At 43.2% G+C, this 21,992-nt stretch overlaps 1 protein-coding gene across 1 annotated transcript in view; it reads right to left on the reverse strand.

The window, feature by feature from the left end:
- Nucleotides 1–21,992, reverse strand: part of LOC115478998 (plexin-A4-like) — a 950,498-nt gene that overhangs the window by 189,411 nt on the left and 739,095 nt on the right. The window contains 2 exon segments of the mRNA XM_030216702.1: nt 3,658–3,897; nt 17,786–17,879. Of these exon segments, the coding sequence (XP_030072562.1) occupies nt 3,658–3,897; nt 17,786–17,879 (334 nt within the window).

A 21,992-nucleotide genomic window follows, 5' to 3' on the forward strand; every position in this document is an offset into this window, starting at 1 on the left:
ATTTGACCCGTCGGGGCGGGTTTCCTTCTCTGCCTGTGTCCCGCCCTCGTGTGACGTAACGTCGGCGAGGGCGGGACAAAGGCAGAGAAGGAAGCCCAACGGCAGCTTTGCTGATGTGCCTGCTGCTGCGTGGTGATGTAAGTTCACAGTGCTCGGGCCAGATGGAGGGGCGGCGGCGACTCCGGGGGAGGGGGGAGTGGTTCTGACATCTGCAGCATGCCAGTAGAGACTTCCCTCTCTGTCCCGCCCCCATCATCACGTATTGAAGCGGGGGCGGGGCAGAGAGGGAAGTCTCTACTGCGCATTTGCGAGTGAGTACGGTCACTCGCCGTTTATATGTTTGATAGGTAACACAGAATTTTGTTATGTAAAGTAGGAAATTAAGTATAACATAATAGAAGGATGGATGGGTAGGTAGGTAGAGACAGGTGATAGAGAGGGGAGGGTAAGGTGGGAGATAGATTCTGGGTCAATGTCGTTTTGTCTTCAGTATATGTAAGGTAGATGGGTTCATGAAATTAATCTGGGTCTTTGGGGTAGGCTTGTTTGAATAGATGGGTTTTTATCTTGTCCTGATATCACTATGTAATGTTTTATCTATTTATCCACTCTAATCCTACAGGATATTCTTATGAACCTTATTTGTAACAATTCTGAAACTCTTATTCCGTTAATATGATTGCCATGATATTCTTATGCACCTTATCTGTATCTATATCCTGAAATTCTTATCCTATTAATGTGATTGTCGTTGTAACATATTGTAAGCCACATTGAGCCTGCAAATAGGTGGGAAAATGTGGGATACAAATGCAGCAAATAATAATAATAATGTCTTGAAGAAACTGTGGTGTTCTCATGCATGCACAGTTTGGCAGAGATATAGGTGCTTATTAATCTCCGCAGATATAAAAGTTATAGCAGATGTGCTCGTTAACCGGCATTTTCGCTATGTGCTTAGCAGTTTCTGTCTGTTCAAGTAAATCATTGTTTTTAGGGTTTTTATTTGGTAGGGGGGGAATTGACTCATTAATACATATTTTTAGTCAGGAAACAGTTATGAGCAAAAGTAACACTGCCCCAACCACTAATTTGTCATTTTAAATAATGCTGTAATAATAAATTACAATAAGACAAAAAAAAAAAGAGAAATAGGAAGGCTGGAAAGCAGTGATGCCAGAAAGCAAGATAGTGCAGAAAAAGTGCCGTGAATAGTAGACGGTATATGAGGACAAGTGGTGTTTTTCTGTTTGGCTCACTTTGCGGGAGATGAGCGCACAATAATTGCCGCTTAATAACACACGCTGAACTTTATTTTATGGGCCAAACCACTTTCCTTCCCAACATATCCACTTCAGCGACTGTTCCTATTTTTCAGAACTTTGGCAAAAAAATTCTTTGCATTATTCTAGCGGCAAAATCAACTCTTCCTTTATTGCACCAACGTGGAATTCTCAATGACCTGTCTAATATATATTTTATTTATTTATTTATTGTATTTGTACCCCACATTTCCCCACCTTTTTGCAGGCTCAATGTGGCTTACAGAGTATAGATATGATAACGTCGTTACATGATTTAAAAACAGTCGATCATAAGCAGAGGTGAAAGAGGATTTAGATGGAAGGTGTTAGGTAAGTTCGTATGAGAGGTGTTTTTTTGGTGTACTTGGGTGGTTTAAGGAATGATTTGTTTCATTGAGGGTGACTTTTGTAGGCTTTGTTGAAGAGATGAATATGATTTGCGGAAATTTATGCCACGCAAGTTAAATCCACGCTCAAGCCTTTGGTGCATTGCTCGGCCAATCCTGTGTGCATATAACCACATGCTAATCAAGCAGGTAAACTTGAAGTATTTTTCTCCATGCTTTCTTTGGCCAAAGCAGACTACAACTGTGATACACAGCAGTAAACTGGAAACAACAATTACACAGGCACACTCATAAACATGCTGAGACTCCCAGGACAGAGGGGCAGCCTTGCGCTGAGCATACAGGGCAACTGCATGTACATATCTGCACATGCAATATATCCCAACAAAGGAAAAGAGAGTACTACATATAGTACGACACAATAATCTCTCTGAAATGATGGCAAAATAGTAATTTAAAGAAACTAAAGTTCTGTGAAGTGCATTAAGTTTTAAAAGTAAAAAAGGGAAAAAGCCTCTGAAACCGACCCAACCTCCAACCCGAATAATTGCTTTCAATAACAAAGGTTGGAAAAAGTCAATGGGTTCCTTCTCATCATTGGCAAAAAAAAACCCTTAAATTCTTTGATGCCAAATGCTAAAACTTCACAGAACTGACTGTGGATCCAAAAACAAGAAGTGAAAAGATATCTTAACTGAATTCAACTTCCAAGTGCAGGTAGGAAACAACGTGTAGGTGATCGGTCCAAGGTAGTACAAAAAACAGAAGAAACCAGTCTTCGCAAGGAAATCAACAAGAAACAAAACAGCGAAGATGACCAACAAAAGCAAAAAACAAAAATATATATATATTAAAAAAAAAAAAAAAAATATATATATATAACGTCAAAATTTAAAATTAATCATAAAATATGTATTTAAAAGATGAATCCATCAAAATCAAAAAATTACATAAAAAAGACGACACTTTGGATGTAAAAATGAAGAATCAACTTTATTAGCCAGACTGTAGCAGGGAGAAAGGGACTCGACACAGCTGTGTTTCGGCCGTACGGCTAATAAAGTTGATTCTTCATTTTTACATCCAAAGTGTCGTCCTTTTTACGTAATTTTTTGATTTTGATGGATTCATCTTTTAAATACATATTTTATGATTAATTTTAAATTTTGACGTTTTTATATATATATATTTTATTTTTATTTTTATATTTTTTGTTTTCTGCTTTTGTTGGTGATCAATCCAACACACCGACTTTGGCCAGAGTTTCGCTATGAAGTAGCTGTCTCAAGGCGTGAGTAAACCAAAGAACTATGGCTGTTACTGAAAGACCAATCAAGTGAGTGCCCAAAATACAATAGAGGTCAAGCATTATCCACAGTCCCATTGTTTTCAGCTGCCTGTGAACATCCTGATACTGATTTTAGAAATCAGGGAGATGAATCCCTAGGGTGCCAGTAAGGACTCCCCCCCCCCCCCCCTCCAAATGGCTGTACGTCAAGTGCTTCACTTGCCGCACGGCCATTTCTTAAAAAAAAGAAAGACCTAACTTTTACCCACTGAGGTAAAAAGGAGGCTCGGCTCGCGTCAAAAACCCGTGCCGATGCAAGCGCAGGCTCCCTTTTGCCACAGCTTGCTATAAGGGGCCCAAAATGAACAATGCTGCCAACAGGAGAAATGAAATGAACTGAAAACGTTTGGGTTGCCCATCCTTACTGAATATCAACGGCAGAGCCGTCCAGAGGGATTTAACTAGGAAGGAGCAATTCCTACCCATTAAATCCTTTTAACCATAGTAACATAGTAAGTGACGAAAGAAAAAGACCTGTACGGTCCATCCAGTCTGCCCAACAAGATAAACTGATATGTGCTACTTTATATATAAACCTGACCTTGATTTGTATCTGCCATTTGCCCAGCACTAGCCCCGCCTCCTAACCACCGGTGCTGCCATTTACCCTTACGAGACCATCTAATTGCCATGGCTCTTTCTGCCCCTGTCTTCCCACCTTCAGTATGATAGGCGTCCCAGGCTTCAGTTCCAATATCCCCGATGGGTTGAAAGGCTCAAACACTGGGTCAGGGTAGTAGGTGAAGTTGGTTCTGTTCAGGATCAGCAAAGACTGGACATTATCTAAGATGAAGCCAAATTCTTCTGGACGCTCTGGAATGTCAGATTGCTGGTTTGCACCCACAGCCAATGCTGGCGCTTGGCAACTCATCTCTGTAGAGTTCAACACTTCACAAACCTAAAGTGAAAAAGAATGACAATATAGACCTCTACGAGAAAACCCGCTGCATGCCAATGCAATAACTATAATTACTATTTGCCGGTTTACTGCACACACATTGAGATCAGCTGTACACACAGTGGCGTACCGAGGGCGGGGCGGTGGGGGCAGTCTGCTCCAGGTGCACGCTGCAGGAAGGGTGCTGGGAGAAGTCGTGCGGCTGTCGGCTCCGCCGGTTCCCCGCTCCCTCTGCCCTGGAACAGGAAGTAACAGCAGAGGGAGCGGGGAACCGGCAGAGCCGACAGCCACACGGCTGCTCCCTGCACCCCAGCAGGCAAGAAGAATGCACGCCGGGGGGGGGGGGGGGGGCATGCTGCTCTCGGGGGAGGGTGCGCAGTGGCGACCACCCTGAGTGGCAGCTGACCAAGGAACACCACTGTGCATGCAATTTCTCCTTCAAGTTAGTCACTCACAATTATCCAACCCAAATCTTTTATTACACCTTATGTTCGTTCTCTATTAAGATGTTTTCATACATATTGGGGATAATTCTATAAGGAGCTACTACTACTTATCACTTCTATAGCGCTACAACGCATATGCAGCGCTGTACACCATACACAAAAAACAGTCCCTGCTCAAAGAGCTTACAATCTAGAAAGACAGGTAAACAGACAGAACAATTAAGGGTAAGGGAATAAAGAGGTGAGGATAAAGGACAGGGCAAGTGAGTTAGGAGTCAAAAGCAGCGGTAAAGAGGTGGGTTTTGAGTCTGGACTTGAGCTGCCTAGATACAGGTGTTAAGAATGTGCAAATGCTGGTCTTCTAGTCATTTAGGGGTCCTTTTACTAAGGTGAGCTAAAAATGGCCTGCGGTAGTATAGGAGCGGGTTTTGGGCACTCGCAGAATCATTTTTCAGCGCACCTGTAAAAAAAGGCCTTTAAAAAACTTTTTGCCGAAATGGGCGTGCGGCAAAATGAAAATTGCTGCGCGTCCATTTTGGGTCTGAGACCTTACCACCAGCCATTGACCTGGTGGTAATGACCTAAGCGCACCAAATGCCGCTTGGCGCACGTCCGATATGCGTGGCAGAAAATAAAAATTATTTTTCAGACGCACGTATTGGAATGCGCGCCAAAAATGAAATTACTGCAAAAGCCACGGGGTAGCCATGTGGTAGCTCCATTTTGGGGCACGTTGGGAGCGTGTAGACACTTTCACGGTTTAGTAAAAGGGCCCCTTAGATGCATATCTGAACACATAATGCACACATCAATCCAAGCAATATTCAGTTAGTTCGTATGTACTTTGCAGCTTGGTATTCAGATGGGCATGGAGAAGGCATAGCAGCCCGATGCTCCCGGGCAGTGTGAAAAACATAGGGGCCTTACACTAAGCCACTAAGTACGCCGGAAAATATATTTTATTTTCTGGCTTGTGGCACTAACCGAGCGGTAATCTGTCCATTTTTCAGTGCACCTGTGAAAAAGGCCTTTTTTGGGGGCTGAAAATGGACTTGCTGCAAAATAAAAATTGGCTCTTGTGCATTTTGGGCCTGAGACCTTACCATCACCTACCACTAGGTCAATAGGTGACGGTAAGGTCTCAAGCCCAAAATGCATGAGCGCCAATTTTTATTTTGCCGCACGTCCATTTTCATCCCCCAAAAAAGGCCGTTTTCGCAGATGCGCTGAAAAATGGACCTGCGTGTGTCCAAGACACGCGTCTACACCAGCGCAGGCCACTTTTCAGCGCACCTTAGTTAAAGGACCCCATAGTTTGTAAGGCTGATTGCAAGTAGAGAATGAGACAGGGATGGGGAACCACAGTAACCGTGGGGATGGGGACGGGGACAGAGCCCACAGGGACGGGGACAAACTTTGTCTCTGTGTCATTTTCTAGTTGGAAGGGTAGAGGATGGCGGTGGGAAGGAAGGTTATTATAGCTGCCCATTATTATTGTTTTCTATTTGTAATTTATACACAACAGTTGCACAGCATATCGTTCCTTTTTATACTTTAATAAAAAGATTTAAACAAAAAATCATAAGTGTTCAAGGCTTCTGTAGATGAGGACGGAGCCCATGAGGATGGGGTGGGGACAGAACCTGCGGGGATGGGGCAGGGATGGAGACAGGTCGTGCGGGGATGGGGTGGGGATGGAGACAGAACCTGCAGAGATAGGGTGGGGACAGAGACAGAACCCACGGGGACGGGGTTGGGACAGGGACAAACTTTGTCCCCATGTCATTCTCTAATCGCAAGCAGTGCTATTCATATACCTCATGATTGACCAACTTGCAGTATTGAGTTATCACAAGTGAGTTACTCCCATTGGAAATTACTTTTACCACACCTGAATCTGCAGTGTTAACAGTTAATGTGCAAGAAAAGTGCAAGGCACAATTCTTTCCATTCCCTGCCCCATTCCACATTTGTCAGCCAACGTGAGATTTTTTTTTGCCTGATAACGTGTCAAGCTGTTGTGTTAACTGTCAATACATCCGAATTCCCACATCAACCGCTTAACCTACTTTAGCAAAAAAGCCATTCAGGTTGGAGTCTGACCAATGAAAATCGAGTAGAAAACCAAGAGACCATATCTGTACGATCATTTCTCAATAGGTTTCCCTGAACAATCCCTCAAACCTAGAAATATGTAAAGTGTTGTTGAATTGTTCCTTAATGCTTTGGCAGAAAATCACTAGCTTTATGTTCAGATTTTTCCTGCTTTCCTGCTAGATTAGTTTTTTTCTGATTTCTTTTAAATTTCAGATAGCCCAGACAAGGCGAATTTCCCAGAGAAGATGCAGGTGGAACTTTTCATTTAAATGGAACCTAGCTGAAAAGCACACTGTGCTCAGATTTTCACAGCGAGATGTTTGCACATCTGTAGTGATGATAATGAGCCACATGACATGTATGAACCAATCATATCTCTGTTTCTATTTGCCTAGGTTTCACCTTACTGTTTATGGGCAGCAATGAGGCAACATATGGGAAACCCCAAGATGCTTAAGGCTCAGGGTACGAAAATATTGCTTTGAGAGATGAGAAATACCACATGGTCTTGCAGAAATGCCAAGTTTAAAAGCACCTTTGGCATTAGTTTCTGTTGAAAGTAGTGAGTATTACATAAAGTTTAGTTTTTAATATTAATAGAATTACAACCAAATTCTAGACATTCATTTAGGGTCTGAGTCAACAATGTCTTTTTTTCCAGAGACACAAAATAAGAGAACAGTCCTGGTATTAATAATACTCTTCCATAAATTACCTAAATTATTATATTCTTTCAGCATAATTGTAGGTTCACCATATTTCTTTCCACTTAGTTTAGATATATTATTAATAGAACACCCACTGGATATTGCGCAGTAAAAAAAAATGATTTATGCACTGATGTTGAAAGTTTTTCCAGGCACAGATCGACACATAACCCAAAGGAAATGAAAAGCATCAGTGACTAGGAGAATCCTTCCAAGAAATAAAGTTTTCCAAAACAGGAAGGAGATGGGAAACGGTCTGTTTACTAAGCTGCGCTAGTGGCTGCCGTGCGGCAGGGGCGTAGCCAGACTTCGGCGGGAGGGGGGTCCAAACCCTGAGGTAAGGGGGCACATTTTAGCCCCCCCTGGCACCACTGACCCCCCTGTTGCCGCTGCCACCACCAACAACTTTGACCCCCCCCCCGCCGCCGACCCTCTCGACCCCCCTCCCGCCGCCAACCCACCCCCGCCGTCACCTACAATTGCTGGCGGGGGACCCCAACCCCCGCCAGCCGAGGTCCTTCCTTCGTTCTGGACGTCAGACTCAGAAACAGCAAAGGTAGCAGACGGCGACGGCGGGCTAGCGGCGGGAGAGGGGGTCGAGAGGGTCATCAGCAGGGGGGTCCAGGGCCAAATCTACGGAGGCCCAGGCCCCACGTAGCTACGCCCCTGCCTTGTGGCACTGCCAACACAGCCCATTCAAGGGGAATGGGCTATGCCGGCATTAGTGCGCGGCTTAGTAAACAGGGGGGTATATTACACAGCTATCCCCCTAATTATATAAAGCCATCAAAAATTTTGCGTGCAATTTAATTGAATAACAAGTCAATTAGTGCAAATTGGCTTTTAACAAGCAATTATTGGCACTAAATAGATTTAAGTGGCATTCATGTGCATAAATTTAGGCGCAAGGGCGGTACGAGCATACCTGGCATTTACGCATGTTATAGAAAAATGAGGATATGCGCCTAATTTGCACCCAGCCACGCCTTGCGAGTCCTGGATGTAAGCGTTATTCTATAAACTGCGCCTAACTTTAAGCACGGCTTATAGAATAGCGCTTTTCTCTGCGCTAAAGTTTTAGGTACCGTATATAGAATCTAGCCCTGCTGTATCTCCCAACAGGACCTAAAGATATTTTTTGATACTAAAACACCAGGCATGAGAGCTGATAAGGTCTTATAAGAGAAGACATGATTTCCTTATTGAATATTCATATCCAGATTAACCTTTCCTTATTCTCATGGGTGACGGGGGACATTAATGAGGTAATTAAAGATTTATTCACAAGAGAACCTACCATAAATCAAAGTTATCAAGCCAGCATTTGGGTCTTGACTGAAGACTCAAATGTGACCATAACGGTGTGGTAAATGCCAAAAGACATTTGCCGCTTGGGAAGGGGGAGAGGATTCATTTAAGTGCCAAATGTCAGATTGTGGCTCCACGTTTTGGAAGCAGTTCATACAATAAGACTGAATGCCTCGTTTCTCTTCTGATTTTAATTCACTTCAGCTTGTGCACTAAACACAATGTTAAACTTTTTTGCATACAGTAAAACAAACAAAAAAGTACATTAATGTGAGGAGCCCAATTTACATGGAGATCGGAATTAGACATTCACATCAGGACATACTCGGTTCTAGATGAGCCTTTTACCAATGCATGCACGCGGTCTGGTTACTATTTGACAGCTGTGCTACTGGACTGGCAGTCCAGTAATACAGCTGTCAAATGTAACATGCCAGGCCAGTGCACTTCCTAGCCTCGTGCACCCTCTCCCCTCGACACAGATATTATTATTATTTATTTATTGCATTTGTATCCCACATTTTCCCACCTATTTGCAGGCTCAATGTGGCTTACAGAGTTTGGTTATGACATAATCATTCCATGATATCAGACACAATTAGTGATGTACAAAGATTAGGTGAGGGAAGAGAGAAGGAAGGTGTTAGGCAGGATATAAGGTGGACTGTAATAATTGGGTGAGTTGGTGAGGTAGTTATGACACCACTTACCACAATCAGCCGGTTAAACCCCCTGAATCCAATTCCAATATCCCCCTGACATAGACCCCACTCCATGACACAATCCTGCCTCCTGATACAAACCTTGCCCCCTGATCAACACCCCGATAGCCTCTGACCTTCCTATTCATAACTGGGGTGATCATATAATGAGCCCATCCCCTTCAAAACCCCCACCCCTTTTACCTAAAAGCTCCACCCCATAAATCCCAACCATCTCCTCATCCCCAACTGGCCCCCCTCCCAGAACTTACCCTAGGGACAGTAATGGCTAGTTATTGCCCAAATCCATAATGGTGCTGATGATTCCTAATGATAGTCTTATAGTGGGGGGGCCATCTCTCCCTATAAGGAAGATAGCTCTTTAAATGAAAGAATGACCACTAGTGAAAGTACTGCAAGACTAAAGCTAGGGGTCATCAGTGCCATTTGAATTTGCACACCATCAGGTGGCACCACGGGCCATCAATACTGCCCCTGGGTAAGTCCCAGGGAGAAATCAGGGGTGGGGGAGGGTTAGGCTCTGGCGACGCAGAGTTTTGGGGTTCAAGGGCAGTTTTTGTGAACGTGTGGGCTCATTGTGTTGGTATCCCCAAGAAGGAGTGTCAGAGCTGATATTTGGGGGGGGGGGGAGGGTCAGGGTGTTGATCGGGAAGGGTCAAGGTTTTGTAGGCAGTATGAGGTTTGTGGCGGGGGCAGGGTTACTATGTCGGTGTGTGTCAGGGTGTTGCAGGGGGTACAATATATCAGAGGGTGTCAGAGTCATCGTCAAGGGGTGAAACGTTGTGTCATATGGTGTTCAGTACCTCATTTGGAGCAATATTGTGTCGGGGTGGTAAGGACCTCATTACAGGAGGGCTATGTTGTGTCGGGGGACCTCATGAGGGGGGATGGTATGTTGTATCGGGGAAGACTAGGAATGGGAAGTGCCACTGCGTGTATCTGTCATGCTATTCGTTAACGCATAGCTACACATTGTATGCCTGGGCCAATAGCACAGATGACCGTTGCTATTAGCCCAGGCATGTAACGTAGTGGTTGTGCATTAACTGTGTGCCTGTACAGGCTTTGCACTCACCATACATTCATGTTTGCTTTAAATGTGCAGTACGAGCAAAATCTACTGCCTTTAGTAAAAAGATCCCTAAGTGACACACTGTACACAAACATTAAAATGAGTGACTCAGCTGTTGGCATCCGGACTCCCAGTACTGACATCACATCAAACGTGGCTTATTAAAACGTAATAGGTTTTGAGAAAGACCAGTTCAGCAAAGATCTGTTCCAAATTGTACTTTCTTCTGAAAGTTCAACTGTGGCATAACCCTGAACCGCAGCACAAGCCTGAGGATCACATGGCATCTTGCAAACTTTTCTGCTGTTAGAGATGAGGTTGAAAATTCACCCTTCTAGCTCTAGAGCATCATGACCAGGGCTTTTTTTGAGGGGGTACTTGGGGATACTGAGTACCGGCACTTTTTCCATTGTCTACTAAAATTGACCCATCATCCCCAAGTTTTAATGAAAGAGCTCAGGCTCTACACATCAATTCGGCCTTGTCATAGATTCTGTGACTAGTTGCAGGGGGCCTGGCTATTGTGGGGTGGGTCCCTCAGTGATCACCCTACCCCTGAAGGGGTGGCCTGGCATTTGAGTACCGGCACCTTTTTCACTAGAAAAAACTGCACTGATCATGACAAACTGTGCAAATCTAACCCCTCTGACCAGTTTTCTCTTGAAACTAGCTTGACCTAACCAAGCAACAAGTTGGTTTTTCCTTTTAAGGACGGAATGGAAGAAGGCCCTTAATAAATCAGCCCCTATGTGTTTGTAAGATGTCAAAACCAAATATTTGTGAGACTGGGTTGAGCAGACACACCAAGAGTCTAATCTTGGGCTATACTGTAGCCTTGTGTTCATTCAATAACTTTTCCAGCTGACAAACTTGGAATGGCTCAAGCCACAGGGGGACAAGGTAGGAAGAAAAAGGGAAATTACTGTTTTGCATCCACATCAGAAACTGCCCTGCGATTGGAAGCAGGTGTTCATCCTGAGACACAAACAGAAAGAAATTATAGAAAAGGAAAATGGCTTAAGAACCAAATTTAATGGTGAAATCTACGCAACGCAGAGGCCCCCGTACTGGCCCATAACACTGAATTCTTTAAGCAATGCACATGCAGATAATATAGCAAATTCTTATTGTGCTACCCAGTTTACAATGCTATCGCAGACTGTAATCCTCGTTTCCCATGTGGAGCTAAAAATACGATGCCGATTCTTTCCTGCAGAGATACCAGAGCCAAAGATAAGCACAGTGGACTGAACGGGACAGATGTGCTTGGCTGTAAAGCTAAAGATTTATTCAAATGCAGCGTAAGCAACTACATTCCCAGCTGGTGCGATCACATATGAAAATGCATCCAGGTTTGAGTTCATTTCCAGACTGTAGTTACTGTTTCTAGCTGTTGGAAGAGCTGATGAAGACAATTTCATAGCTTTTGAGGGGGTGAGGGGTGGGGGGGGAAGGTAATAGAGGCATTAGAATTGATTCAGCCCAAATCAGTATAGGAAAAAAAAGCAATTTAGATAAAGAATTAAGAGACTGCTAGGCCAGATGTACCCTCTAAGGCTGCTAAATGGGATTCTATTCTCTGTCATAGAAAGCCCTGAACCTAAGTACTTTCTCCTTTGAATTACCAGCGCGCAAGTTTGAAGCGGAGTTCAGAAACGAGTGCTGTGTATGTCCAGCTTGTATTTGATAGCTCCAAAGAAGCCATTAGGGGAGAAAAGATGGTGATGTCTTAATCTGCCACTGAACGAGATTAATGGTGGTGAACTTTCAAAGAGAGAAAGGAACGGCCAAAACGGTGAACAATAAAAAGGTAGCTGGTTGCTAAATGCTCTGCACTAAGAATGGGTTATGCAAAGATCACCATTTTGTTTTCTCAACACTACCTGTCAGCAGCTTCTTCACACAGAGTTAGGACACGCTCCGACAGCCATGGCTGACACATGTTGCTTTGCTACCGGTCACAGAGTGGCTTATAGAGTCCTGCGTGATACCCAGTCATGGCTTTGGTTGGGCCGTTGCAAAGTATGAAGAAGACAGCTGGTCAATCAATGGCTTCCCTTACGATGGGGCCCTTTTACAAAGCAGCGGTAAGGCTACCGCGCATGTAGCGTGCACCAAATCGACACTACCGCCCAGGTTAGCGTTCCCACCCGGCAGTAATTTTGAAGTTGGCGTGCATTGTTTCCTGCGGTAAAAATATACATTTCTCTTCCTAAATCAATTAAGTTTATAGATGATTACCCAACTTTTAGAAGTCTTCTAAAAACACATTTCTTCAGTCTGGCCTTTCTGAATGCAAAGAACTCTATTGGAATTTTACCCACAGCCTTTTCTTAATCTCCTTCCCCATCTAGTCCTGCCTAACTAAGCTCTCATCTATCCACCCTTAATTGTTTGTTTGTCCTTGAGATAGTCTAAATCCCTGGTTACTTTACTGCACATGTATTCATTTGCTTCTGGAACTTATTGTAATTTGTGTCATATTCTGTACATCATTATGTTTTATTCAAAATTATTGTTTATAAGCTACATTGAACTAGAATTTATTTTGGGCTAATATGGGGTATAAATGTCATGAATAAATAAATACATATCTATCTTCTACCCTGGGGGCGTTCCCGGTAGTAATCGGCAGCGTGGCCACATTGACGTGTGCTGCGTGAGTACTACTACTACTACTATTTATCATTTCTATAGCACTACAAGGCATACGCAGCGCTGTGCACCATACATGAAAAAGACAGTCCCTGCTCAAAGAGCTTACAATCTAGATAAGACAGGAAAACAGACAGAACAATTAAGGCTTTAAATCTAGACTGAAAGCCCACCTCTTTAACATTGCTTTTGACTCGTAACCACTTGTAACCATTCGCCTCCACCTACCCTCCTCTCCTCCTTCCTGTACACATTAATTGATTTGATTTGCTTACTTTATTTATTTTTTGTCTATTAGATTGTAAGCTCTTTGAGCAGGGACTGTCTTTCGTCTTGCCCCATCCTTGGCCACCTTTAAATCTAGACTGAAAGCCCACCTCTTTAACATTGCTTTTGACTCGTAACCACTTGTAACCACTGGCCTCCACCTACCCTCCTCTCCTCCTTCCTGTACACATTAATTGATTTGATTTGCTTACTTTATTTTTTGTCTATTAGATTGTAAGCTCTTTGAGCAGGGACTGTCTTTCTTCTATGTTTGTGCAGCGCTGCGTATGCCTTGTAGCACTATAGAAATGCTAAATAGTACTAGTCGTAGTAGTAGTAGTAGTAGAGAAGAAAAAAGATAACTGTAAGGGTCTTTTATATTTTACTCCATGAAAGATGGAAAATACAGGAGACGATGATCTCCAGCCCTAGAAAGGGTAGGAGCCAAAGGGAAAAAAATTATTTTACCAAATAATCTGGACAGAAACCATCAAACATCTAATAAATATAGAAGGCCAACTTAAAGGAAATTTGAGCCTCAATGGGAAGTAGCTTAACTAAGCCCTGGAGCGGTATGATCAAATCTTTTCTTCCTAAACGCCATCTTAGCTGGAAAATAACAGATTGAACTAATATAGAAAAATATTTCTAAATATTCTTCCACACTGTTCTATGGACAAAAAATCTGGGTTTATCCCGATGTTACAAAAACAACACAGCAAAGGCGAAAACAATTCCTTGCACTAAGAGATGAAGTGAGAGCACTGGGAGCAACCTTCACTTTGGTATACAATTGTAAGTGCATAATTCGAATGTCTGGCATTAAATACGTTTTTTTTTTTAGCCACCTCAACTAAAGTCTTTTCTGGACGCTAAAGTTCCATCTAACTGAATAAAAAAATTGATTCAGCAATTAAAGAAGAATTTACAAACAGGACTGTGCCAATTTGAAGCAATTTCTTTTTTCTTCAGGATTATATTTCTCCTTAAATTTGTTTAGTCCCCTCCCTCCACCCTTTGGTGGTCTAAGGAAGAGTGAAAAGATTGTTTTGTTTAATATATGCTAGATATAGCATTTATTTTTTCTTTGAAATATTTCTCTGTATTACCTTGCAAACTGGATATGTTTGTATTTTTGTGAAAATTATAAATAAATAAATTTAAAAAATAAAGAAAAATATTTCTCTGATAACAATGTACAAATATTCCTAAATTGGTGTCATTTATGAAACACTGCTTTGACCACTGCATTAGCCTGGGGTTTCAGCGATAAAGAAGAGTCCAGAAGAAAACCAAGTATCTCAGATACTTTTTCCAGTCTCAACAGTGTGGGCTTTTCCAGAAATTCAGAAACATCAGCGAGAGCCTTATCTCAATAAAAGTCTTTAATAAACCAAATATAAAATGTGTCCATGTTTATTAAAAGCTTGCTTTATCGCAATCTTGGCCAGAGCCCAAATCGAGGCCACATCAACTCTACTCCAGCTTTGCTCCAACTGGGTTCACCCTCCACCGGCTTCTTCAGGGAGCATCATAGATATCGCAAGGACCACCAATCATCCCAAATATTGAGGCAGTATGGGGCTTCAACGTTAGCTTCAGAGCTTAGTACAAGAACAGTGTTGGCCAGACTTCTACAGTCTGTGCCCTGAGAATGGTAAGGACAAATCAAACTCGGGTACATATATAAAGTATCGCATACCATGTAAAATGAGTTTATCTTGTTGGGCAGACTGGATGGACCGTTCAGGTCTTTATCTGCCGTCATTTACTATGTTACTCTTTGGGGTTCTACATGGAATGTTGCTACTAATTGGGATTGCAGAATCTTGTAACTCTTTAGGATTCCAGAATCTTCAGAACGTCTAGTAGAGGAACAGTGCTGGGCAGACTTCTACAGTCTATGCTCTGATCGTGACTGAATAGATAGGGACGGGCTGGATAAGGGGCTTCGACATTAGCTTCAGAACTTAGTACAAGAACAGTGCTGGCCAGACTCTATGGTCTGTGCCCTGAGAATGGCAAGGACAAATCAAACTCAGGTATAAAGTATCACATGTAAAATGAGTTTATCTTGTTGGGCAGACTGGATGGACCGTTAAGGTCTTTATCTGCCGTCATTTACTATGTTACTATGTTTATCCCATTTTTTCTTTACAATTATTTTGAAGATTATATAGAAAGAATATCACCTTTTGGAAAATAATGTATAAAATAAGGGTATTTCTATAAACGGGTGCCTAGAGGACACCATTTGTAGGCTCTTCTTTAAGAGGTCCTTTTTCCAAGCTGCAGTAAAAAGGGTCCTGCATTAGCGACGGAGGCTGTTTTGCCGCAGGAGCTAAAAAAGGCTGAAAATCGACATGGCCATGTGGTGAAATTGCATTTACCATGTAGCCATGCCGGGGGGGCGGGGGGGGGGGGGGGGGGGGGGGGGGGGGGGGGGAGGGAAGCACTTACTGCCATGCATTGAGGTGGTGGTAAGGGCTCCCACAGTAACCTGGCAGTAACCAGATAGCGCCACTTACCACCAGGTTAGTGCATAAGTACATAAGCATCGCCATGCTGGGACACCCAAGGGTCCATCGAGCCCAGCACCCTGTCACTGACAGCGGCCAAAAGAACAAACAATTTGACCCGCCCATCCCAGAAATAGCTGATTTTTCCCACGTCCACTCAATAACATTCTATGGCCTTTTCCTCCAGGAAGCCGTCCAACCCTTTTTTAAAATTCCGCTAAGTCAACCGCCTTAACCACTTTTTCCGGCAACGAATTCCAGAGTCTAACTACGCGTTGAATGAAGAAACGTTTCCTCCAATTCGTTCTAAATTTACTAGTGCTGTGTTAATAATTACAGAAAAAATTTCTATAGTGCCTAAAGGAAGGTAGGCATCTACTTTCCTTTACTCTATAAAATGGCACCCTCTAGGTGAACCCAACAAAAGAGAGTCCAAATCTCCCGCAAAAAAAACAGAAAACAACAAAGAGAGCGAAAAAAAACAAAAATACACCAGACAACCACCACAAAGGGTAAGATCACCAAAAAAAGTTCCAAAAAAGTTTTATTAGGACCCTGGGTCCTAATAAAACTTTTTTAGTGTTCTTACCCTTTGTGGTTGTTGTCTGGTCTATTTTGGTTCTCTTCCAAGTTCCACCCTCTCGGTGAACCCAGTTGGAGCAAAGTTGGAGTAGAGTTGATGTGGCCTCGATTTGGCTCTGGATAAGATTGCAATAAGGCAAGCTTTTAATAAACATAGACACATTTTATATTTGGTTTATTAAAGACTTTTATTGAAATAAAACTCTTGCTGGACATTTGCCATACTAGTCTAACCAAGTACAGATGTGTGGGTGTGGTAGGTGTGAGCACTTGCATCAGCCATCTGGTTAGTGTAAATGCTTGTGCTTGGATTTCAGAGATGTGTATGTATTTATTTATTTAGATTTTGCTCACACCTTTTTCAGTAGTAGCTCAAGGTGAGTTACATTCAGGTACACTGGATATTTCTCTGTCCCAGGAGGGCTCACACTCTAAGTTTGTACCAGAGGCAATGGAGGGTTAATTGACTTACCCAAGATCACAAGGAGCAGCAGTGGGATTTGAACCAGCCACCTCTAGATTGCAAGATTGGTGCTCTAACCACTAGGCCACTAGCCAGCTTATTTTCAAACGAGAAGGCCAGCGATCTTCCAACACAAATCGGGAGATGGCCGGCCATCTCCGGAAGCCGGCGAAATCGGTATAATCGAAAGCCGATTTTCGCCGGCTTCAACTGCTTTCCATCGCAGGGCCGGCCAAACTTCAAAAGGGCGTTTCGGCAGGGTATGGAAGGCGGGACGGGGACGTGGTTACGAGATGGCCGGCTTCAGCCAATAATGGAAAAAAGAAGGCAGGCTCTGACGAGCACTTCGACGGCTTCACTTGGTCCATTTATTTTTAGGACCAAGCCTCAAAAACGTGCCCCAACTGAGCAGATGACCACTGGAGGGAATGGGGGATCACCTCCCCTTACTCCCCCAGTGGTCACCAACCCCCTCCCACCTAAAAAAAAATTAAAAATCATTTTTTTGCCAGCCTCTATGCCAGCCTCAAACTGTCCGCTCTACTCCACTCATTATTTTGTAGACCTCTATCATATCACCCCTCTGCCACCTTTTCTCCAGGCTAAAGAGTCCTAGCCGTCTTAACCTCTCCTCACTGAAAAATGAATCTGCGTGCACCCAATACATGCATCTACATAAGCACAGGCCATTTTTCGGCACACCTTAGTAAAAGGACCCCTCAGAGACACAACCAGAAAACTTTACTTACTACACAAGAACCCTGCTAGTCCAACTTACACTTCAACTTCTCCTATGGAGTGGAGGAGTGGCCTAGTGGTTAGGGTGGTGGACTTTGGTCCTGAGGAACTGAGTTGGATTCCCACTTCAGGCACAGGCAGCTCCTTGTGACTCTGGGCAAGTCACTTAACCCTCCTTTGCCTGCTGCATTGAGCCTGCCATGAGTGGGAAAGTGTGGGGTACAAATGTAACAAAAATAAAAATATCCTACATTGCATACATAAACATACTTTTGGATACACTAATAAGCTAATACCATCCCCATTACTTACGTTAATGTTCTCCATTCCATTGTGCTTGGCTCGGATCCAAGGGTTCTGGATGATATCCAGGTGTGCTCCCCACACTGATATGGGGGTGTTACCACTGCGGAAAAATAAAAGGAGCCTCATAAAATACTGCAGACTAGGGAAAGGAGAGTTGCCTCATACTAGTCGAGAAATGTTTGGCTGTATTCAGTGATTTAAGAGAAACACTTGGAACAATAGATTCTATTACACACAATGGACTATTCCAGTGCCTCCTCCCCACAAAAGTCCTTTCCTTAATGTTGCTCATGCAATGATGCAGTTCTCACAGGAGCGCCATTAAAAGTTATTAACTTACAGTACAACGATACAAAACCCATAACAAGATGTCATATTTTTAAGGTTTAATCATATGTGGATGTTATGGGACTCGCTGTTCCTTCTTGTTCAGATTAGAATCTAGGAGAGAAAATTTAAGAGAAATCGGGAACGAGAGAGAAAGAAAGGAGGGAGACACAACGGGGGACGTTCTCAAAAGGTCACCGAAATGTAGGTGCTAACCATAAATTCTACAATGGAAGTTCCACACAGAATTGCCATTTAACAAAACTAGTACATAAGAGTAGCCATACTTGGTCAGACCAATGGTCCATCTAGACCAATAGTCTGCTTCCAACAGTGGCCAATCCAGGTCACAAGTACCTGGCAGAATCCCAAATAGTAGCAACATTCCATGCAGAACTGAAAAGAATAGCAAGATTCTGGAATCCTAAAGAGTAACAAGATTCCATGTAGAACTCCAAAGAGTAGCAACATTCCATGCTACTAATCCCAGGGCAAGCAGTGGCTTCCCCATGCCTGTCTCAATAGCAGACCATGGACTTTTCCTCCAGGAACATGCCCAAACCTTTTTTAAACTCAGATATGCTAACTGCTGTTACTACATCCTCCAGTCAGTATGTCCACCATTCTGCACCTAACTTTAGGCACAAGCATTTACGAAAGCCAAATGACTGGTATAAATGCTCTTCCTTAACTGTAGGCGGTTAGGTACAAAATTGCTAATATTCTCTAACCTGTGCACATAACTCCTGAACCCCCTCCCCCACAATGCTCCTCCCACTTCCATGCTTTCCTTGCACTTATGCACTATGGGCTCCTTCTACAAAGCCGCAGTAGTGATTCTGAGTGCGGAAAATTCAACAAAGCTCATTCAGTTCCCATGGGCTTCATCGCATTTACTGCACGAGAATCACTAATGCTGCTTTGTAAAAGGAGCCCATAGTGCATAAGTGCAAGGAGCCCATAGTGCATAAGTGCAAGGAAAGCATGGTGCACTTAGTTTATAGAATACCAACTAAGGTCCGTCATGCACCTAACTGCCAATTAGAGACAATTAACACAGATTAACACCAATTATTGGCAATTTGTGGTTGTTAAAACCAATTAGCATGTAATTAAACAATTAAGTTAGATGTGTAACTGACCTTATTCTATAAATTCTGCATCCAAATTTGAGTGCTAAACGTAAAGTTGGGCACCCAACTTTCTTCAATGTGGAGGAAGAAGGGTAATTCTATAATCAAACGTCTACTATAGACATTGGTTATGGCGCCTATTTTAAGCCTATTCTATAAAGAAAATTAGACACCTACTCCCCAATATTCAGCTTGCATCGGGCTGTGCAGTGACTGCCCGATACCGGCACTCAGACTGGGCAAAGCTCGTAACAGACTCTACGCAACTCTTCCCCTCTACGATTGCCCAATGTGCCTATAACACATGAACCTTATTCGTCTACTACAACTCTCTGTATTTGGTTCACTACCGGAAATGGCGATTGCCTCTACGGTATAATGTAAGCCACATTGAGCCTGCAAATAGGTGGGAAAATGCGGGATACAAATGTAACAAATAAAATAAAATAAATAAATAATCGAAGTCCACTTTGTGCAGTTAGCGGCCTCTAGATTTTATGAGCTTAGCTTTGGAGGTACTGCAGAGATGCTTGAACTTAGCTGAAACAGATTCCCAAGGTAAGCGAGAGATCAGTTATCTTTAAAAATGCAAGATGCCTACCTGAGGTGAATTCAGAGACTGGTGTCACAACCTGACTCTATAAGAAATTCTAAAGAGGTGGAAATAATGTGCACGTAATTACACAATAAGAGCACTTATGCACCTGAATGGCGTTAATTAACATAAGGGCTAAGCGCAATTCTATAAAATGCATGCTTAGTTCCCTTACGGTCTAATTCTATAAAAAGCGCTAAAGAGCGTGTGAACAAATTTGGAACACATGCCCGATTTGCATGCGTAATTAAATTGAATATGGAGCTAATTAGTGCTGATAATTTGCTTTTTAACAAACAGTTATTGGCACTAATTAGAATGAATTAAAATGTATGCTGCTGCGCGACTCATTTTCCGCCAAAGTTGCTATGCCCATATTAGCCCTCTCCTTAAGTCACTTCACTGGCTCCCTATCCGTTTCCGCATTCAATTCAAACTTCTCTTATTGACCTATAAGTGCATCCACTCTGCCGCTCCCCAGTACCTCTCCACTCTTGTCTCTCCCTACGCCCCCCCCCCTTGGGTACTCCGTTCTGTGGATAAATCTCTCTTATCTGTCCCCTTCTCCTCTATTGCTAATTCCAGACTCCGTTCCTTTTATCTTGCTGCACCTCACGCCTGGAATAAGCTTCCCGAGCCTGTGCGTCTAGCCCCCTCTTTGGCTGTTTTCAAGTCCAAACTTAAAGCCCACCTCTTTACCACTGCTTTTGACTCCTAACCACTGCTCACTTGCCCTGTCCTTTTATCCTCACCTCTTTATTCCCTTACCCTTAATTGTTCTGTCTGTCTCCTGTCTTATCTAGATTGTAAGCTCTTTGAGCAGGGACTGTCTTTTGTGTATGGTGTACAGCTGTCTGCTAAAATTGACCCATGGTCCCCAAGTTTTAATGAAAGAGCTCAGGCTCTACAGACCAATTCTGCCTTGTCATAGATTCTTTGACTGGTTGCAGGTGGGCCTGGCTATTGTAGGGTGGGTCCCTCAGTGATCACCCCACCCCTGAAGGGTGGCCTAGCTTTTGAGTACCGGTATCTTTTTTGCTAGAAAAAATGCACTGCTGATGAGGCCCCGCTTTGAGTACTGTTTTCAGTTTTGAAGGCCGTATCTCACTAAGGACATACAGAGAATTGAAGCGGTTCAGAGGAAAGCAGCAAAAATGATATGGGGGTCTGCGCTAGAAAATGTATTAGAAGAGACAAAGTCCTGAATATGCATACCTTAGAGCAGGGGTTGTATCCTGCGGCTGTCATTTACTATCAGGCATTGTTCCCTCTAAGCTAAGCGGGAGTCCTCCACAGTGTGGTGGTGGTGGTGATGGGGGGACTGTTTCACTATCACGTTTTCAATAGTGAGGGACAGACAACCTCTACATGACTCCAAGGAACCTGCCTGTCCCTAGTGATTGAAACCCCCCCCCCCCCCCGCCCCACTCGTAGTAATGCAGTTGGAGGACTCCTGCTCAGAAATTGTTCTCTCTAAGAGATCAGCTGCTGACCAGGGTATTCAGAGGCACTATTTAGATAGTTCCTCTGAATATCTGTACACGCCTCCTCAGCACTATGTGGAGTATGAGCAAACCTAGACTGGTCCCAGAATTGAACATTGCTTCTTGTCAAGCTCTTTGCTTTCAATAATCCTTGTTTGCCCTTTTAGAAACATAGCAAGACCTTATGACCTGTCCAGTCTGCCCAGCCATACCATGTACTAATCTCTACTATCCCTTCCTTTCTCTTTAGAGATCGTCTGTGCTTATTCCAACCTTTGCTTTAATGTTTCCTGCTCAGGGATAACAGCTACCTTTGCTTCACTGCAGTGGGGCTGGAAGCAAAGAAGGCTTGTTCCTGCCTTGACACTATACCACTGGTATCCCTGGCAAGTGCCAGAGGGAATCAATTGTGTCTTCAGTGGGGAGCTAGAGGGTGATACATTTCTATACTTGTGTCAGGGAGGAATGCATGGATATGTGGCATGATAGTTACTGTTTATCAAGTGATTATTTATTATACAAGGTTAATTGTTCCCTGCCTAGAACTGGAGATTGATAGGAAGCAAATATTTTAATAAATAATGCCATATAATACCTGGGTCGCGGCACTCATCGAGGATTGGATAAGTGTCACTGACTATTGGGCCACTTATTTTTTTTTTTGTTTGAATGAA

Source organism: Microcaecilia unicolor, chromosome 10 (assembly GCF_901765095.1).
Source record: "Microcaecilia unicolor chromosome 10, aMicUni1.1, whole genome shotgun sequence".
Classification (NCBI taxonomy): domain Eukaryota; kingdom Metazoa; phylum Chordata; class Amphibia; order Gymnophiona; family Siphonopidae; genus Microcaecilia; species Microcaecilia unicolor.